The 21,012-nt window shown below is 37.5% G+C and overlaps 1 protein-coding gene across 1 annotated transcript in view; it reads right to left on the bottom strand.

Moving 5' to 3' along the window:
• The window catches only part of ATP6AP2 (ATPase H(+)-transporting accessory protein 2), a 52,460-nt gene that overhangs the window by 20,963 nt on the left and 10,485 nt on the right, over positions 1 to 21,012 (bottom strand). The window contains exons 4-7 of the mRNA XM_089254380.1: positions 14,880 to 14,981; positions 10,783 to 10,974; positions 7,630 to 7,779; positions 6,511 to 6,627 (exon numbers count right to left, since the gene is read on the bottom strand). Coding sequence (XP_089110506.1) covers positions 6,511 to 6,627; positions 7,630 to 7,779; positions 10,783 to 10,974; positions 14,880 to 14,981 — 561 coding nt within the window. The remainder of the gene's footprint in view (positions 1 to 6,510; positions 6,628 to 7,629; positions 7,780 to 10,782; positions 10,975 to 14,879; positions 14,982 to 21,012) is intronic.

Below are 21,012 nucleotides of genomic sequence, written 5' to 3'. Positions count from 1 at the left end.
GGTCTGGAGATCTGGCTGGCAATCCATCCGGCGAATATCCTCACTCTCTAGAAAATCGTCGAGCAGAAGAGCTCTATGCAGCCTCACGTTACCGTCCATTAAAATGAACTCAGGGCCAACTGCACCCCTGACAAGGCGAACATAGGGCTCCAAGACCTCATCCCTATACCTCACACCAGTCACAGTGCCTCTTTCAAAGACATGGAGAGGTGTGCGGCCAAACAACATGATGCCTGCCCAGTCCATTAAACCTCCTCAGTCATAATGGTCGATTTCGCTGACATTGGAGGGTAGGTAGCGGGTCCCTGGCTCTCTCCATATGAAGGTACAGCAAGAATCGGTGCTTAGGCTGAACCGGGACTCATCAGTGAAGAGAACGGTCGAACATTGATCCATACTCCAATCTCTATGCTCTCTGCACCATGATAAATGGATTCTCCTGTCCATAGAAGTGAGCGGGACGCAAACAGCAGGTCTTCTTGCAAACAACACTCTCTCATTAAGTCTTTTGGAAACAGTCACCCTTGATACACGGGTTCTCTGAGCGTCATGGCTCTTGGACGACCTTGCCCAGGATTTCTCTCGATGGATCCGATATCCTGGAACTGTTTCCATAAGTTACACACGACGCTGGGCCTCAAATTGAACTCTACAAATCTGGACTTGAGATTGGCCTGCTTCTAGCCTCCCAATAATTCGCCACCTCATTCCATCATCTAAACGTTGGTGGTTACTCATTTTTACTGTTACAATTTGAAATTAACCGATTGCAAAAAATAACAAGAAATTCGCCGAGGTGTGCTAGCGAACGAAATGCATCTTAACTTACGCGCGCTTATAAAGCCTGTTTCTCTACTGGCTCCGCCTACACACACGTGTACGCTTACCTATTTGACGTAGGCTACAAGATTTGCATTTTTGTCTAGAAGCAGTGGTTTTACATTCAGTTCAGTTCTTTTCATGAAATTTGACAAAATATGCAAATTCTCTTAATTTATTTCACCAGTGCAAAAGGGAAAATCCGGGACCTTTTTTTTCGGAAAAAATATGGTCCCGGATAATGGGACTATATAATGGATGACTATATATAAGTCCCATTTTTCCGGGAGGTATTTTTCGCTGTCCCGATATTTTTTAGCTGTAATTAGCCACTTCACTTGCTCTTGCTCAACGGCTGAAACAGTATTTTCTTCAGGGATTTTCCATTCAAAGCTGCATTTGAAGACTTTTAGGGATTTTTCTGAATTTGAAAGTCAGATGGCAGCACTTCTTGCACACACAAATAACCAAACATTGCTCAGAAACAAACTTCAAATTAGATGCAGAACACACATGGTGGATTTGTTAGAAATTCCATAGAGGAATGTTATAAGGTGCCTGCACACATACACTACTTCAGTAATAGTAGTAGTTTGTAGAACAAAATACAGTAAAACATGTCTTTAACGGAACCTGTATTAAGTGGAAACCTGTCAATGGAAAAAAATCTTAGTCCCGTGATTTCCATGCCAAAATACACATTAAAAAACCTGGATTGAACAGAACCTGCTTAACGTGGAAACGGAAAGAAAAATTGTATGCTTTTAACGGAAAATTTCACACAAACACTACAAGTGTCCCCAAACCAATAGACCTCCTCCTGCTAACCTGGTCCTGAAACCAATAGACCAAAGGAATTGCACAAAATATTAAATAACCAAATTTTTTTTACGCAATCTCTGCTTGCCAATGTGGGTTCTGCATCATCAACCTCTACATTAGAGAAAACCGCTTCCATATCTAATGCTGTCATTTTAATAAGCCATATGTAGAAATACCACTGCTTCCTGAAATTTTTAATTCCCCCCCCCCCCCAAAAAAAGCAGGCCTTTCTACGGGAGAAATCGGTGCAGGGGATGGAATTTCCAAATGATACGCAAGATGTACAAAATTGCATACAAGCTGTTTTCCATGATCGCAGAGCTGAGGATTACATGAACATAGATGACAATGTACAAACTGAACCTGACATCAACAGACATAGAAAATTTTAGAGAAAGTCCCTTTTCTTTAAAAAAATTTAAAGAAAAAAAGATGAAAAAATGATACGTCATTTTATAAAAAATGAGATAAATGTTACAAGATTTTAAAAAAGCAGTGTAGGGTGGAGTTTTATACAGATGCTGTCAAAACCTTGAAAGAACTGCAGCAATTTTGCTTTGCGACATTAATGACTTTTTTGTGTATGGTTTCTGAAACAAAACTGTTTACTGAAAGTCAGGCAGCAAAAGGACGTGAACTGCATACAGAAAACTTTAATTGAACACTCGAAAAAATAAAAAATTTATTTGCACTGCTGTTTTTAATTTTTTACTTACTATTCGGCGATACGAAGAGTTAATGTATGTAATGGTCTGAATATAGCTTAATGTTAAAGTACAGAGTGTTTCACAAAGGACCCCTAACTTTGAAATTAAATAGCTTGGAAACTGTGATAGATAGATGCATGAAACTAGTGGTATGTTTATTTTAAAAAAATGTAAGAATCTGATACAGGAACCTCATAATTTTAGTAACAAAGTGCGGTGATAGATGGCCGAAGGTGGCATAATTAGGCTGTACATAGTGGGTAATGCAAGCAGCCCTTGTTGCATTCACATCAAAATCGATTCAAGGTGTGCACCTTTCACACAACACACGTCGCAAACAAAGAATGAAACTGTCAGTGACTCTCTGTGGTGTGTCACCGGAAATCGACACACAAGTTTGACAAATAGTCTCCTCCAGCTGGTCGAGTGTTAAAGGATTGTTGCGGTAAACAATGTCCTTCAGTGTGCCCAGCACCAAGTAGTCGCAGGGGGTGAGGTCGGGTGAATACGGAGGCCAGTCCATGCCTTTTCCTTTAATTGTCGAATAGTTCAATGCAATAACTCGACAGTAGGGCTGTGATTTAATCGGTGGTACTCCAACACAATAAGCACATGTTCCTCTATGGAATACATCACTTCCGGAATTTATTTCACTATACACTAATAGCGGTCATGTTTGAACAGTGAAATCTTCTATGACTGATCATCTCAGCGTGTCTGAGCTCTCTTTATACGGAACCTGTAATGCCGCATGCGGCACCATTTAGTGTGTGTGTGTGTGTATGTGTGTGTATGTGTGTGTGTGTGTGTGCGCGCGCGCGCATTTACTGCATTTTTCAATTAATTTATTTTTATATGAGATCTTTTCATTATTTTAGACATTATGAACCTCTATTAACCTGTGTTCAATGGGAAAAAAAAATCTTGGTCTCTTGCGATTCCGTTGAAGACAGGTTTTACTGTATAACCATAAAGAATGTCAGCTTCATAAAAGTTACGTTATTGTAGGATCGAAGTGGCAATAACAGATAATGTTTTTGACAGAATGACCAAGGTGTATAATGCTATGCATGATACTTTGTCAATGTATAGACACTGCTCAAGGAAATAGATATTTTTTAGATTTTTATGCTGAGGTGAATTCGGAAAGAAAAGTCATTTGGTCTTTGCCGGGACCAGATGACTTTTCTTTCTGAGTTGACCTCAGCATAAAATCCAGAAAATATCTGTTTCCTTGATATATTGGACTGAGGAAAAAGTCGTCTATCTCTATCTTTCGACACTGCTCTTTTTTCAGATTGACAGTAAGTGAGTGAATGCAATTTTAAAATAATTTTTTTTATGTCATGGGTCTGGCACTCATTGGGGTTTTTTGCCAGTAAAGCCAAGTAAGTCACATTTGCAGCTCGAAGTGAGCAATTTGATTACTCGCCCCCTCACAACCAAAGTGGAGACAACAATCAGCATAACAGTTTTCTCAATTCGTTAAAGTCTGGTAATTGGCTGCTGTGGTGGTCGAGTAGTCATAGTGACTGACGGACGCACATCACAAGGACCCAGGTATGAATCCCACTAGCACCACAGAGGTTGTCGTCATCATCATCCTTTGGTTTCCGATATGGGAAAAGCTTAGGCAAATTTTGCCCATTACTCAAACACCAAATAATGTAGCATGAGTTGTGGATCATGTAGGTATGAAGAAATATTATTCTGTGGAAAATTCGCAGAGTTTTGCAACCACTCTAGGAACGAAAGTCATAGTATCTGTTACCATTTTACTGAATCCCTGTATGTGGGAAATTATGAAAACTGCAACCGATAAGGCCATATCAAAAATATATGAGGCTGCGATACCCTTTTTAAGAGAAGGAGCAGAGGAGGTCTCCGAAGGATATGGCAGGAACTCAACATGAAGTTATTGAAAAATAACACACGAGAGTTCAAGTTAGAGCAGAGAATTGATACTCACCATGAATTCAGGTGGTTAGTGTAATTAAGAAAATTTACCAGGTTGTAAATGCTGGCTGCATTTACAACTTCAATTAGTGTCACCTGATGACCACCAAAGTAGATCCTTCGTGGGATAAAGGCGGGAAATTGTTCCACATAGTGGAGTAGTTTCATCTTATTCTCCACACACAAGACAAATAACTGAACCTGCATAGCCACAGTTGTGTAGGTGTTTCGCTAGGTTAGCATGGCCAGTGATGATCTGTGTATAACCTGTCAAATTTGTTTCCTGTTCAGTGAGATAAGTTTTTTGGCAATATTCGGGTGGGTTTCCAAGGCCAGTTTGGAATGTCTGCAGTCCTGTGTGTGTCTTGAGTTCCATTGCCGCAAATGTTTATTTTTTATCCATTGTTTGACATCTTTAATGGTTGACATTGAAACAGGATATAAAACAGAGGTGGTCAGTTGAAATTTGTTGTCTGTGGTTCCCCATTTTGAGGCGCGAATGCAAGCTAATCTCCCCTGTTGAAGAGTCTCTCCACAGATAGCAACTGTCCTACAACAGGCATTATGGGCATCTTTTTCTCAGCCACCTCGATGGGCATTTTACCCATTATGGCCTTGTATCGTATAATGGTACAAATATTCAATCATTGCACTTCACTCACAATTCAAAATGTTGACGGCAGCAATGAAGGATCAGACGCAACACCAAATACACACTCGGACTGTTAAATACACTACTCATACTTCTGGCACAACTCACTCAGTAGTACATCACCTATGGCGATAAGACTGGACTTGTGCTCGGTTTGAAAGTAAAAGGGTCTGGTAATTCCTACGTCTCACAAGCCACCCACATCTCTGAGATCTGTGCTCAGATGACTTTTCAAAATTTCGCGATGACAAATTTGTAAGCAATATTTGCCAAAATGTGATGTTGTAGCTTTTTGAATTATTATAATTCGCCTCTGTTGTTTCCTCACGAACTGAAATTTTGCCACCTTCCAAAATTTTGACGAACGAGACTCTGGTATACGAACTCAATACAAATATTTAATCATTATACTTCACTCACAATTTGAAACATAGATGGCAGCAATGAAAAATCAAACACAACACTAGATACGCACGCAGACTGTCAGGTACACACAATTTGTTCCAGACTCTGCCATGAAGCTGGGTTGGAAGAGATCTCAGCAACGGAATAAGTCTGGTGGCCAAGTAATAGCATTCACTCATTCAGCCAGCAGTTTTATAATGAATACATGACCTATGCATGCAAATCAACATTGGTGACACGTCTTTTTGTTCTGCAGCACCAATTAAGATATCTCAGATTTTTCACACAGGTCGACCATCTATCTCATCAATCAATTTTTTATACCACTATATTTTTTTAGCCCAAGGGCTAATTAATTACACCCCATGACCTCTAGTTTGGTACTGATTCTAAAAGGCAGCTGTTACATTTTTCTTTCACACAGGATAGTGTAACACTGTCTGCAGCTCGCAATGTTACATTGGAGGGAGAACGAGGTAAGACCTTGTGGTGAAGTGAACGAACAGAGCTGAGATGGATCCAAAAGATGGATAATTGGTGGAGAATGCCGTATTATCAATTTGGTCGAAATTATCTCTTTCAATTCAAGAATTCCTAATCATTTATCACTTATCGAGATACTTCGAGATTAATATTCGACATGTCAAGACGATATATTCTCAATAGTAATATAATATGTTGAATGTGGATCTCCTCTTTCAATAATCCTTTTTTTTATTTGATAATTTAATAAAATAATTTGTTATTGTTAACCCTTCTGTGTGAATTATATTAATTTTTGTTGGTCGTTTTCTTTGTTGACTGATGCTAATACACAACCCAAAATGATTATTTCATAATCGTAAATTTAATTGGTTTCCCTTTTTATGCCCATTCACCAATCAACTCAGTCACAACAGGTTATTTTTTTACACGTTTTACACATATTGTGCACAGAAACAGAATTTAAAAGAACCAGCTTCATTGTTTTCTTCTTTTTCTAGTGATTAAACGATACACTTCTATAGATAGATTATATAAGAATCAAAAAATAATAAAAAATACTGGGGGAAAAATATAAAACAGAAAAATACATTTACAGTTGCTTGTTCAACTTTGGTGGGAGGATGCAATTTGAAATTAACACAAACACCAAAAAAAAGAACTTACCTCAACAATTTCTAACAGTTTCCGGTTCTTATATCCAAGTAATGGTGGAACTTCATCTACTTTCATGATGGCAACGATGACTTTGTCATCATAAACTTTTCTCATGACAGTTTCTACCTAACAATGAAAAAAAAAAGGAATTTTACATCAAAGAAATGAAAAAAAGTGAAAAAACGTAATGTATAAGTCTAATAGTTTCAATGTCCTCTCCATTGCATTTTAAGTTTAGGGAATGTGTTTTGCCCGTTTCGCTTCAAAAGGGTGTGATGCAGTAGTGTAGGGATGGCTCGCAAAGTTCTCCCTCCAGTTTCTCTATAGCTCAGTGGTATAGTCCCATCTTTCATTCGATAAGACATTTTGCTCATTCATAATAAATTTTTTCTCAGTTGGGATCTGGGGGGGGGGGGGACGCAGATAAAGATTATTGATAAGGTAATCTTTTACTCTTGTATTGAAGAAAGTGAAGATCAACCACCAAAATGTGAATTTATACCCTTTTAATTTCTTTCCCCCTTCAGATTTCCCCTGAATTTTGACTATTTCACGTTTTCCCAGACCATTTTCTGATTCCCTGACTTTGCAGGTAATTGGGGTATCTGTTATTGCATGTATTTCATAAATTATAAATAAATATGCATATCTCTACCAATCATCATCAACCAGTGGGTTAAATTACTACTAGGTTAATTCCAATTCTGAAATCAAATCTCGCCAATTTTGGATGTCAAAAGGCTGAATTCATGCAGGCTGTTTGACAAAGTTTGTCTTTCCCCCCCCCCCCCCTGAAAATGAAATTTTTCATTGATCTGATACACAGAAAATTTGCATTACACTTGTGTCGTCATTTTAGGGATAAAGAACAGAAGCAACTGTTTTTTCCAGAGTAAATTCTCTTTGAGAGGTAATTTTTCCCCTTTAAATGTAGGGATTTTTCCTCAATCAAAAAACAAAATCAAAATTCAGGAGACATAAGAATTTTTCAGAAGCAGCTATGTTGTTGATGCTGTGTGATATGAGACCAGTATCAAATTAAGTAGAAACATACAAATGGGATTAATATTAATAGTCCTTTTCATATCAGTAAAGCAAAAACACAGAAAGTAAAGAAAAAGTACTCACTTCGCTTATAATCTGGTGTAAGAGCCTTACTGCTTCACGGAATTGCAATGATTCTGTGCTATACGTAGCGACTATCGGTTCCAAGCCACTCATTTTCAACCAATACACGTCTGGGATGTTATCATGCACAGCTGATTTGAGGCTGCTCAACTGAAAATCCAGAAGATAAATAAATGAAGAGGTTCATAATGTACAATGAAACCTATCCAAGATGGACAATGTATGAGATGGGAACCTATCTTGAACGGAATCAAAAGATAGTCCCTTCAATGAGATTACACCCTTCAACAACAAAATTGTAAATAGAACAAATGTAGCTAATCCATATGAATTTTGATATTACTTAAAATACAAATGACAGACAAAATCGATACAATTATAGCTCTAGTTTTTTATTTTACAAGTGTAGATTGTGGACAATTGTAATGCAGTAAATGTAATGGAAAGGAAAATTCACTTTACCAGTAATAGCTGACAGAAGAAAGGATATAGAAGAGGTTACGAGTGTTGTATGTTCGCTACTATGAGTGAATATTATGACTTTATTTAAATTATCATTGCTTGTAAATGTTTGATGGTGATCTCATTTTCTCTTTTTAGAATGCCTCAAGTTCATATGAACTGTCTAGAGCCAAGATCAGTGTATTTCTGCATTAAAAAACAAATGAACCACCCCCCCCCCCCCCCATGGGAAGGAGAAAAAATTGAAATGACTCTGCATCGAGAAAATCTTGCGTACGTTACTGGATATGCATGTTTGGCGAGGTAACTCTTTCTAGTCACAAACAAGTGATCACACGACTGATTGAAACAGCATATCACTGTTATTTTGGACGATGAATCAAAGATCAAGATAAATCATTTGAACTGCATACTGTTTGCACCACTTGTGTGTCAGCAACTTTTGAGGTTGGATTAATGATAAAGGTCATTCAATGCTTTTCGCAGTACCCATGATTTCGAACGAATTCACAAATTATTTAACAGACTGCTATTTCTGTGTGATACAACTTATTCAGCAAGGAATATCTAAAGAGAAGAATATAACCTATGCAAACATTCCCCTCTGCCATTCGACCTTTTCCACAGATGGAAAAGGTCTACCTATTCCAGAAACACTAAAAGAGTATCAATTGACTGTAATGTAAGAACAAGTGAGATACCAACGATTGTCCTTCAAATGGTTCCAATTTTTCCTGTGATGACAGAGGCGTGTGCAGGGGATGCTCAGGGGACCCCGTACCCCCTCCCCTCCACAAGCCGACCAAAAATTAGAAAGGAATGTAATATTTTGATGAAAAAATTGAAATATCGAAAATATACCCCATATATAGTTGATAAGGTTTTCGCAGCCATCATTTGATAAAAATTGTTTTTTCGGGTTCGAAGACCGTCGTCTGTTTGAGTTAGTTCTGAACGTTTCCCCAACACTAGTGGTTGGCATCATCAGGAGAATTGATAAACTGGATCAAAGTCAAGTTTTCCAGAGTCTCAAGTTGTATTCATGCACATAAGTGGCTTGAACTACACTATTGTTTTGCGATTGGTCAGTTGATTCTATGGCTGGCAGCGTATTGTAAATAGTTGTTATGCTGGTAGAACCTGATTGGCCGAGAGATGTGGAGTTATCTGATTGGCTGTTGTCGTCATTCTGTTGCTGGATCTTGAAGGGGAAGGTTCTTGTTATTCTGAGAGCTAACACTTCGTGGATAAAGGCCACGAGAATAAAAGAGCACGAACGATGCTGCAGAATGGGCCAAACAGAAAAGTCGGCGGTGGCAGAGCATGCGCTTTACGACAACCACAGTGTACAGTTCAGCAAAACACAGGTAATAGCTAATGTTGACCACTTCTTCCCACGAATTTACAGAGAGGCTATTGAAATATACAAGCACAAAAAAACAGCTATAATAGAAGAGAAGAAACTTTGAAATTGAGCAGATCCTGGACACCAGCTCTCAGAATAACAAGAACCTTCCCCTTCAAGATCCAGCAACAGAATGACGACAACAGCCAATCAGATAACTCCACATCTCTCGGCCAATCAGGTTCTACCAGCATAACAACTGTTTACAATACGCTGCTGTTAATTTAAATGCTTTTTGAAAGGAATTGAAAATCTCTCAGGAAGAAAATTTTTGTGCCCCCTCCCCATGATGATTGTAGTTAGAGATTTCATCAGAGCATTTCTGCCATCAAAAAAAAGATATGACAGGAAATAGAGCCTGGCAATGTTAGGAGATAACTGCTGAATGATCAAGAGAGACGCTCCAGAGATACAATACAAACAGCAGGCAGAAATAAAATGATCAACTTGAAATATATCGCAATAAACAGTTATTTACTATGTACTTTGGCCTATGTAATGAGAGTTCACCATAAAAATTTCCAATAAATGTGTGGAAGGTTTTTGCAAATTATACCTTATAACCAGGAGCTGTGTATGTTATTGTTGTCATTGTCCCACATCTCCTATTTCAAATAGCACTTACTTTGTATACCACACACTCCGGTGATACGAATGTACCGATAGAGTTAGGTAGGAGATGAAGGAGCTATCTATAGGCAGTCACCTTATGTTCATTAGGAAAAAGACCTTGTTATCTATGTTCTTCCCCAAGATTGAACCTACAGACCTGACGGCAATTTCCATGATGGAAGACGAGCATCTTAACACTGCACCACTCGGGCACTTATTTTTTTTTAGAGCTAATGATTTAGTGATATGGTAATATTCTGTTCCCTTATGATTATAGAAATACACATGATCTCATTTGAACGCACTTACAAAGACTTCATGGAAATTTGTCGAATAGTATTATTCATTATTGCTTTGATGTGTTCCTTTATATAACAGGAAACTGTCTAAAATGGAATGCTATTTCAGTCTCTGGACGATTCCTTTTGTACAGGTTCTACTGTAATTTATACAGTGATAGGTATATGAAACGGAACATCAAAAGACTAAACATTACTCCATTTCAAACATGTTTCTGTTTCATACAGGTGAATATCAAAGCACTAATCACAATGATTGGGGACTATTTTTCAAGACAGGTTGCCATCTCATACAGTGTCCATTTTAGACAGATTTTACTGTAATATAATCAATCACACCTGTCATACATTTTTTCTTTTAGTAGGTGTACTCACAGCTTTCAGAAATTCTTTCACGGTCGCAATCTCTATCAGCAGCCGGATATCACTTGTTCGAGAGACATTGAAAGTAGAATCCCTGATCAAGGATCCCAGATCCGCATCATCCAAGGCCATCGACAAGCGCTCATCTGGATTCGCTGGTAAAGACTTCAAGAGCAGAGGTTGCACTATTTTGGAATCTTGCAGCTGTTATATATACAGTATACAAAGCAAAACAAAAATTTCCCACTTAAATACAAATTTGTAGGTAATACTCAAATAGTAAAACACTTATTGTTGCAAGGCTTTTGCACCCTTACAGCCCAAAAAACGCAATAAAATAACTTTGTAGTTTTTTGTAAGCAGCATTGAATATAATGTTTGAATTAATATACTTTTGTGCGATGACAGAGTATTCATACTTTTGTACGAGCAACAGATGTACATTTGAGAAAAAAAAAATTTTTATAATAACTCAACACAATGTAAACATTGTTTTTAATTGTTGAGACCACTGCATTGCATGTTCGAACTAGGGATAGAAGGAATAGTGATTTGGCCGAATAACCGAATACTCATTGAATGTTTTGGTCGAATATCAGTTTTCTTAGAATTCATCATGGTTATAAATAAAATTTGTGTTTTTGATTGAAAATAAAATTAATGGTAATTTCAAATGATAGATATTGAATTACGCGTTTTATTATTCAAACAAATATTTAAAAACTGTTAAGTGGAAAAAATTTTATTGCCATGATACTGACAATCAAATTTAACGATGATATATTGTGTTTTAATATTGTTCCGGATAATTTTCCACAAGACTTCGGGATTGCAAAAACAAGAAGCGGTTTGACGGACAAACACAGATTTATTTACACAACAGCAATTTACACGTATTTACAGGCTAATCAGAGAGCTAACAACTTTCTTACAAAGTTTAAACACGACTGACTGAATCTCCTTGTGCCTCTCTGAGCCCGCCTCGCCTGCCATCTTGTAAGCGCTACGGTATTTATAACCCGGATAGAAACTTCGAGAAAAAAAACATTCCACAATATTCTGTTTCACATTTTCCTAGTCGGCGGCACTACCGTATGGAGGGGCGGGAATTTCTCAATTTTTCTCTACACGCCCTGCCAGTTCTCCACCAATCATGTCTTCGCGCGCTTAACCGAAACCGGTATCATCGATATTTTTGAATGCCATCGAACAAATCGCGCCATCTATCGTCGAAAGTTCGTAACAATATTATTACAGTCAATTTGTTTATCAACACTTGTTAGAATTTTACATCTGATTAACAAAATGTCAACCATTATTTACTAGTCATGCATCATGAAATTTACAACTTATTTTCTTATTTTTCCTCTTTAGATGTGTGTGTGTGTTCTTCGTCTCTTTCTGTTCTTTTAGTGGCTCAATCAGGGATGTAAGAAGTGTTTCCAACCTGTGGGTGCTCTTCTTGAGCTTTATATTAGAAATTTTGATTTCTCAATTCTGGGGGATGCTTAGACCCATGCCACAAATTACTGTGGATTGATGAGCACCCACAACAATCCGGCTCCAACACCACCGAGCTCAAGACTCTTGATAATCTGGCCGTGAATTAATCTGGCCTGTCCAGTGATCTGACGTTTTCTGTCCCGGATTTTCTTCGAGCATAGAAGAGGAAAACATGTCACTGCATGTCTTTGCGCAGAAGTTTATATTATTTAAATGGACTTTCTCAGTTGGCTTCCAGTAATCCGGCACACCTGGTCTGATATGTGCCGAATTAACGAGAGTCTACTGTACTTATATTGTCCAGGTACATTCTTCAGTTAGTGAAATTGTGTATAATTCATACTACTTCACCAAACACCAACTCTGGCCATATCGCTATACTGCAATATACTGCCATTAGTGAGATGGGCTGGAAGCGAAGGCGCTGTCTATCTGTGGTCGCCTCGGGTTCGTTAGGGAAAATATCTTATCGATATCCTCCCTTGGGTTCGAACCCGGGGCCCTGACAACAACCTTCACGATGGTAAACAAGCATCTTACCACCATGCCACTCGGCACTGTATAATTCATACTCACTTCCACATTATTGCAGTAGGATTATATTTTAAAATATGCTAGAAATGCTCCCTGACATAACCTCTTTCACAGAAAGGAATACACACCACACAATAAAATATAATCAGTAAATTTTTAATTCAGGGAGAAAATTCAAATTACTATAATTTTTTTTTAATTGGTTTGTTGTGCTTGGATTTAACTCAGGCTGAATACTTAAGCACTATTCAGCAAAAGAGCCAAATAGCCATCTCATCTCTAGTTCGAACACTTTTTTTTATGTGGAGTACACACGTAATGTAGAGATCATTTTACAATAACACAATTAATACTAGCAATTATTATTTCCATAGATTAGAGGTTCCCAACCTTTCTTGATTCGTGGAAACCTTTTGAGCTCCACCCTATTTTTTTTAACTTATTTATCAAATTTGACGATAACTTTATTTTCCTCAACTGGCCGCAGAGATCCTAGGATGTGCTAGCGGAGCACCGGTTGAGAATCGCTGCCACAGATTAAAAAGACAAAATTATTTTAATATCCACTGCCCCCGATTTACAATCACAAGCCACCACAGGACACAAGATGAAGCTGGAAAATTTCACACGAAAACTAAATGTCGAGGTACGAAACCTTACAATGACATCTAAATTCGTGCAGTTGACACTTGTTTTTAACAAACTTCAACAATTACTTCATAAAGTCCAAAGTTTGTACAAAGGAAAGACATCCAAAGAAACGGCACACTGCATAGCTGCGAACTTTCTAAAATGAGAAATAGAGATATTTTTGTGCAGATCGGAATTCTATACCTAACACGGTATATAACCCGGGCTGAATAAACTCGCAAAAAAACCTAGGCACCAGAAAAAAATTTTAGGGGCAAAAAAAATTTACCCAAAGAAAAAGATAAATGCTTCTTTTGACTTTTTCAGGGCATAATGACCATTTGTGATAACAGATATGCTGCCATTTAAATTCCAAACATTTTGTGCTGCTCTCAGCCTGCAATTCAGTAACTACATAAAGAAAATTTCACAGGTGCCAGTACCAATCTTTTAGTCGTCATGTCAACCTGGGATTTGTCCAGCCCTGTATAAAACTTTACATGGAAAAATAAAATATATTTGGAAAAAAAATTGTAAAGAGATTTTGGTGAAAACATAATTTAATCACCCTCATTAGGTGCCAAGACCTCAGGTTGTAATCTGACGCATTACGTAGAGAAATAAAAAGGTTTTATTTTATTTTTTTTTCTTCCATCCTTCACTAATAATCAAGTTTTATGCCGAGAAAAATAATACAACAGGCATCCACACATACTGAAAAACCACAGAACTGAACAAACAGTACCAACCAATTTTAAAAAATCACGAATATGTGAAATAAGACTTTCTGGAAAAGTAGGGTTTGCAAGTCATTGCGAAACCTCGGCACAACAGAAAGAGTTAAACACCATAAAAAGAATGGGGGGAAAAATCAGTGCTGAAATGCAACTGTGAGCAGAATATTTGCTGCAGTAGCAATGTGCGATGAACGCGAAGTGACACAAAGAATTGGCAGCTATGATGTTTTGGACACCAGAGGATTAGTTTGTAAAAACATGATTTGTAAATTGGAGGTTTGTAAAACCAAGCATCGACTGCAAAAATGTTACAAGATTGATGAAACAAGAATAACGTTGCACGTAATGTAAGTTTTTCTGGAAGATTTGAATGAAAGATAGACTGGGTTTAGCAGCAGCCAACACATGGTCCTACACATTCACTAACCCAATCAACTCATATGATGTGATGCTCATGTCCTTTCATGTTTGCGATCTCGGAAGATATAAAACTTCGCACACGGCACGTGGCATTTGTGTCAATGGAATTAAAGGCCCCCTTACGAAAGAATGTGCACGTTACGTCATACGAGTTGAATGGGTAAAATCTGAGCGCAGTGTTTACACATAGGTTATTTATATCAGAGTTGATTGGGTTAACAAACTTAATTTTTAGAGACTATCGAGGAGGAAATAATCTGAATGTGAGCAACACAGAAATCTCACCTCCTCAGATAAGTCCATGTGCAACAAGACTGGTCTTTTCTCCAAGAATCGTTCACTGGTTCGTCCTGAGAGTAAGTCGAATTGTTTGTTGATATTTCCAGCCTGCAAAACAAATAGTATAAAATATATGAAGGGTCAAGAGGAAATGGTTTCAGTTCATAAAACCAAAATGTTCAGGAGACAAAAAACAAAGTTTTTCTTTAAAAGTATGGCTTAATTGCAATGTTAGAAACTATTTTATTTTTATATCATGGTACATGTTATGCAAAGCTCAAAACAAACTATTTTTGAAAAAGCAAATAAAAAAATGGTTACATAATATTTATTTTTTTCGGCTTAACCCCCCCCCCCCCAAGAACATGTAGTTTGAGCAGAATTCTGAAACCGAACACACACACACATTGTATAAAATTTGCATAGTTATGATATTTGAGATCATGGTATAATGAATTAAGTTAAAAGTAGATAAAAGATTATTGGTGATTAGTGCAGAAAAATATTCAGTGGCAAAAAGTTTATTATCCTTAGTCATCATCGTCATGTGTATATTCTATGCACCATGCAGCTCATTGCTCTCACGTCCATCCCACGTGAAGAGCTGTAAAAGCTCTGAAAGATTGCGGGTCATTGTACTTCGCAAGAGATTGGGATTCGGGCCTTGTACAAAACTTCCAATTGTTTGATAGGCCTCCTCTTGTTGATGGTCCTTTCTCCTTTTTTGCTTGTTTTTAACATAACTTCATAGCTGGTGTGACTACCAAAGAAAATGGGGGAACTGTGGTACACTAAATGTGGTGTAGACCTATGTACATGAAGGCATCTGATTGGCCTTGTCTGCAGTGAGCATTTTTTCTGGTACAATAGGCTTTAAAAAATCTGTCCAAACTTTAAAAATTTCTTGTTTACAGTCAATCACTATGAAAGAAAATGTTTTTGTTTGACCGCTTCTTGTAACTTCAAAGGATGACCAGCAGTCGTGGACAAATTGGGTGGATTTATTTTGGATTCGAGTTTGTCTACATTTCTAGAGGTGCAGGGGTCAATGATTTCAGCGCCGTAGGAAAGAATGGGAGAGATATAATATTGGTAGCAGAGTAGTCTGATATCCCCAGTAGAACATTTAAGGTTACGGTCGAGAAAGAAAAGTTTGTTGAAACATTTCTGATAAACATGGTTAACATATTTATTCCAACATAAGTCAGCTGAAATTATGACACCGAGGTATTTAATTTGAAAAACTGGGGATAATATTAAAATTATTGATGGAGTAAGAGTATTCAAGAGGAAGTAATTTACAGGTAACTCTCATATGAGAGTTATTGCTTAGTTATTTGTTACTGTTTTTGAGATATTGATTGGTATCCGCTGTAATGAATGGAAGTCAGGTTATGTTGAAGTTATTGATAGGACTCTTGGTGAAGGATACAGTAAATTACAGTCATTTGCAAAGAATCCAGTGGTGAAGTGAAGAGATTTTGGGAGGTCACTAATATAAATTAAGAATAACAACAGGAGAGGACCGATCTTTGAGGGGTACCAGATTTTACAGAGGCAAATGAGGAATTATAATCTCTAAAATGGACAAACTGCTTATGGTAGTTCATCTAAATGAGGTGCAACTTAAATGAATATTTTGTGCCAGGTGCCCATTAATACAGTGAAACCTCACAACAACGATACTCGATATAACTATAAATTCCTATACAATGTCATTTATTACAAGATTTTGAAACTGCTACAATGATATTTTTATATTTTGCTCAAAATCACCTTTAATATATTTTTAAATTCCTCACCAGTGTTTGTTCTTTTGAGGGTGTCTAATAACAATCAGTATTTTCAACTATCTACCTGTTAATAGTGTTAGTGAAGTTGCCATAAAGCTACTTTCTGTCTAGTACACGAAAGTATTGAGCGGTAAGCCAGTTTACAGGGTTGAGCAACCAACTGAATTTTATTCATCAAGAAATCTATTACAATTTTTTGCTGTGAATAAACACTCATAAAATGCTTTTTACGGTGTCACCATAAAACAGGGTGAACAGAAACGAAACTTTGTAAAAGCATGAATATGTTTGTGCTTTTACAAAGTTTCGTTTCTGTTCACCCTGTATGTTCACACATACTGTTCTGTATTATATTCACAAAAGAGTTTTCCATTATCATGTTAGCCAACTGAAAAATAAATTGTGGAATGGAATTTTTTTGTGTGAATATAATAAAAGAATATGTTTGTGCTTTTACAAAGTTTCGTTTCTATTCACTCCATTTTACAGTACTAACAATGTCAATTCAGAAGAGATGCCAACAACAGCATGAATTGGCATGAACACCTCTCAATATAATGATAACTTTTTTACAACGATATGTATATAGTGCAGAGAGACAGTGGCGTAGCCAGGGAAGCAATAGCTCCCTCAATTAAAGTTTTGCCTACATTGGTGCCTATTCTCCTAAATCCCTGAAAAAGTAAAATCAGAAAAACATTAAATTCATTTTTGGCCTCCGTTGACTGAGAGGATGAATACCCGTATGTGAGGAAGATAAATTTCATTTGCATGCTTCCTCTTGCGGTTTCACTGTGACTTGTGCTGTTCATTTGAGAGTGAGAAGTATAGAGATTACCCTATCCCGCTTCTAAAAGACAATATTTTTACAGACTTCTTTGTGAGCTTTTTTTGTCCGCTGTTGATACATTCGTTGTTGGCTAGAGCTCCTAGAAATACCTTTTTTTGGCACTTTAGTTCTGAGGACCAAACGCTCATTCTGTTAGGAGGTGGTCTCATAGAGCTTTGTCTAAGGTGCCTACTGAAAAATCAGGCATGATACAGAAACCTATTTGGAAAGAACACTGAGCCTAGGAGATAATGGCTAGAGTTTGAGCTCCTAAAATATACCAACTTATCTACAGATGAATTGGATAGAGTCGGATCTCCTAGAAATACCACCTTATCTCTATACAGACCTTAGTTAGAATTACTAGCTTGAGTATGGGTCAGTGTCAGAAATAAGAAAAAGATGAAAACAATTCTGAGCCCTGAAGCAACCAAGATCAGACACAATAGGGTAACAGAAACTGGAATAGTTTCTTTAAGATGGATAAAGTGAAAAAACTATAATAGGTCCAATAGCGTCTCCTTAAAAGCAGAGAATGAGGTGATGAGAACAACCTAGTTGATAGATTGATGAATTTGGTGTTTTAAAAAAAAGTCTTTCTCAGAATCACCTTCTTTGTATGTTTTGTTTGATCTCAATCAACTGTTTGTCTCATACAGCAGAGCAATGAGTTAGAGAAATCATCCCTGAAATAAGTTGTTGCTGATGCGATTGTCATCTCGTAGCACCTACATCCCTCTCCTTTATTAGTTGAAAAATTATAAAATAATATAATTTCGCTACTCATCACTTTCTTGAAGCAGACTCTCCATTCAAAATAAATACCATGGCTTACCGTCTGGCAAAATTCTGTTTCAAGCTAAATTTGGAGCCACCACACCATGGCCTCTACATCCTGCGGCCAGACCTCTAGGCTGGATTTTTTTGTTGGGCCTCCATTTAACGAATTTATAGTGTGTGAAAACAAAAGCATTAGGAATTGTCCTATGCCCCATGTGAATTTATAACATACAAAAATGATAGTAATTGTCCCATGGCCCCCGAAGCTGGAGCCCTGTCAGCCCCATGCTGCTGCTCTAATAGAATATTTTGTCCTCGATTTGGTCATTTATGTCGCACCACCGTCATTTTCTGCACACGAGGGCTAATTAGACCGGGACCTACAGTTTATTGCTGATTCCGAACGGCAGGCTTGTTTTTTATACTCATCGAGAGGTTGGTACGCTAACCCTTTGATGGGGGACTCTCTGCGGTAGCAATTTTTTGCTTCGGTCAATTCGCTGTTTTTTGTTGTACCCCTGTGTCATGAAAGTTTTCTGACAAGAACAAACCAGGTATCGAACTCGCGACACCTCTAAACATCCTTTGGTACTTTAGGCGAGTATCTTATCGACCGGGCTACCACGCCCTTATTTTGTCCTCAAAGAATTTGATCAAACATCTTCTCAAATACATCCCAGACGTATAACCAAGAGCATGTGAGATTACTCTGCTTTTTTTTTGCTTTTGAAAAAGTCCCTCTCCAGCAAGCATTCCCAAATGGATGAAGAATTGAAAAAAAAATAACGCCAAAAAATGGCCATCCTACCTATATCTCTCAGGTCACAAAACACTACTTTGACACAGTCATGGGTCTTTTAAAACTCAGTTTCACGCTTTGTCGGATCTTTCAGAAACAATGGAAATTATATGAAAAGTAGCTGAAGAAATACAGGGAACCTCTCGATAACGGACACCCTTGGGACAAAAAAGTTTGTCGCATAATGGGAATTGTCCATTAACAGATAGTAAAATACATTGAATCCTGTTGATGTAATTCAAACAAGTGTCCATTAATGGGAGGTATCCGCTTGTAAGGAGAATCTGTTACGGCAGGTACCGCTGTATAAATGGCCCCCCACATCTTTGATCCAGACCCCTTCATAGTGAATTTATGGTATAAAAATAACAAAAGTAATGAGATTTGTCTACAGCCCCCAAGCTGGAGCCCTGCTAGCCCTACCCTTGTGGGGGGCCATGACTATACTGTATCAGTGAAGAATAATACCCTGAATTTTCAGTTGACTCTTATAACTTTATCCGAATCAGTGGTTTCCAATCAGCACTCATCTGAGGGCTCTTTGGTCAAGCAACGATGGAAACAAAGGCCTTGCCCATTGCACTCGATTAAAAAATAAAAATTGATTAAAAAGAATTGATGTAGTTAATTTGAATAAAAACTGAAAATATAGAATAAATTTAGTTTGATTTTTTTATAAAATTTAAGGTACTTTAAATGAATGTATAATTTTAAATTTGTACCTAAACAGAAACAGAAAAGAAGCGTCTTTCGTGATTTCACTCCCCCATTGACAAAAACCTGGTTATGCCACCGTAGAGAGGTATATTATAATTGAATGTTAATATTACGGCGGATGCAAATAGGATCACAGATTTCAGAATTCTCATCGACGAGCAGCTCAAGTCTTTGGAAAATTGTTCTATGGTGTTCAAAAAACTTTAATGGACGGCTCAGTTTCATTAGTTTGTCCTTGCCTGGACCATAGTTTTGAAGACCACGCCTACAAAGTGCAGAAAAGAGCTGCACATGCTCTTGTTGGCACACAAGGCTTGAGCTATGAAGAAAGACTTCATTTCTTGAATATGTTTACATTGAAAGGATGCAGGTTTTGGGGGGGGGGGGGGGGGAGAATACGATCAAAGTGTTTGAAATTTTCAATGGGATGGACCATGACTTATTAATGCATCATCAATCAACTATTTTGACAAGGGGTATGAACAGTATTATTTTGCAAGGGATAATTCCAGGTTGTGATGTCGCAGGGGTTTTTTCTCTAATAGGGTTGTTAATAAATGGAATAAAATTCATGACCCTCCGCCAGGTAAGATAATACAACTTATTCAGGCTTACAATGACTCGCTCAAAAAATACAAGTTAAAAAGTTGAGTTCCAAGTTTACCTCAGCACAAAATTCAGAAAATATGTTTCCTTGTTATCCCGCTATATTTATTGTACTTTTTGAATGAGTCAGTTGTATTAGCTTACCTTTGGGGATCGTAAATTCTATTCTATTTGTTATAACAACCCTATTAGAGAAGAACTCCCTGAGACATCACAACCTGGAATTTTCCATTGCAAAACAATACTGTTCATACCCTTATCAAAATAATTGATTGATGTGAATTGATAAATCATGGTCCATCCTGTTAAAAATTTCAAACACTTCGATCATATCCTTCCCCAACACCTGCACTTTTCCAACATAAATATATATTCAAAAAATCAAGTCTCTTCATAGTTCAAGCCTTGTGTGTGTGTGTCAACAAAAGCACACGCCAAACCATAAACCTTAAACCTTAATCCAAAACCATAAGGCGTAGTCAAGGCCAGAATCAACTACGCTTCGGAAAAAGCAGAAGAATGACTTTAAGAGAAACCATCCTACCAGTGTAGATGGTAGCATGCTCACCTGGAATGCAAGAAGGGCTGGGTTTGAGTTCCAGATTACTTTTCTTT

The sequence above is a fragment of the Pholcus phalangioides genome, unplaced genomic scaffold, assembly GCF_987345545.1.
Source record: "Pholcus phalangioides strain wild (caught in Gottingen) unplaced genomic scaffold, Ppha-v1.0 ptg000041l_1, whole genome shotgun sequence".
Classification (NCBI taxonomy): Eukaryota; Metazoa; Arthropoda; class Arachnida; order Araneae; family Pholcidae; genus Pholcus; species Pholcus phalangioides.
The sequence above is the reverse complement of the archived record's forward strand: the minus strand, read 5'-3'. Positions and strand labels throughout refer to the sequence as shown.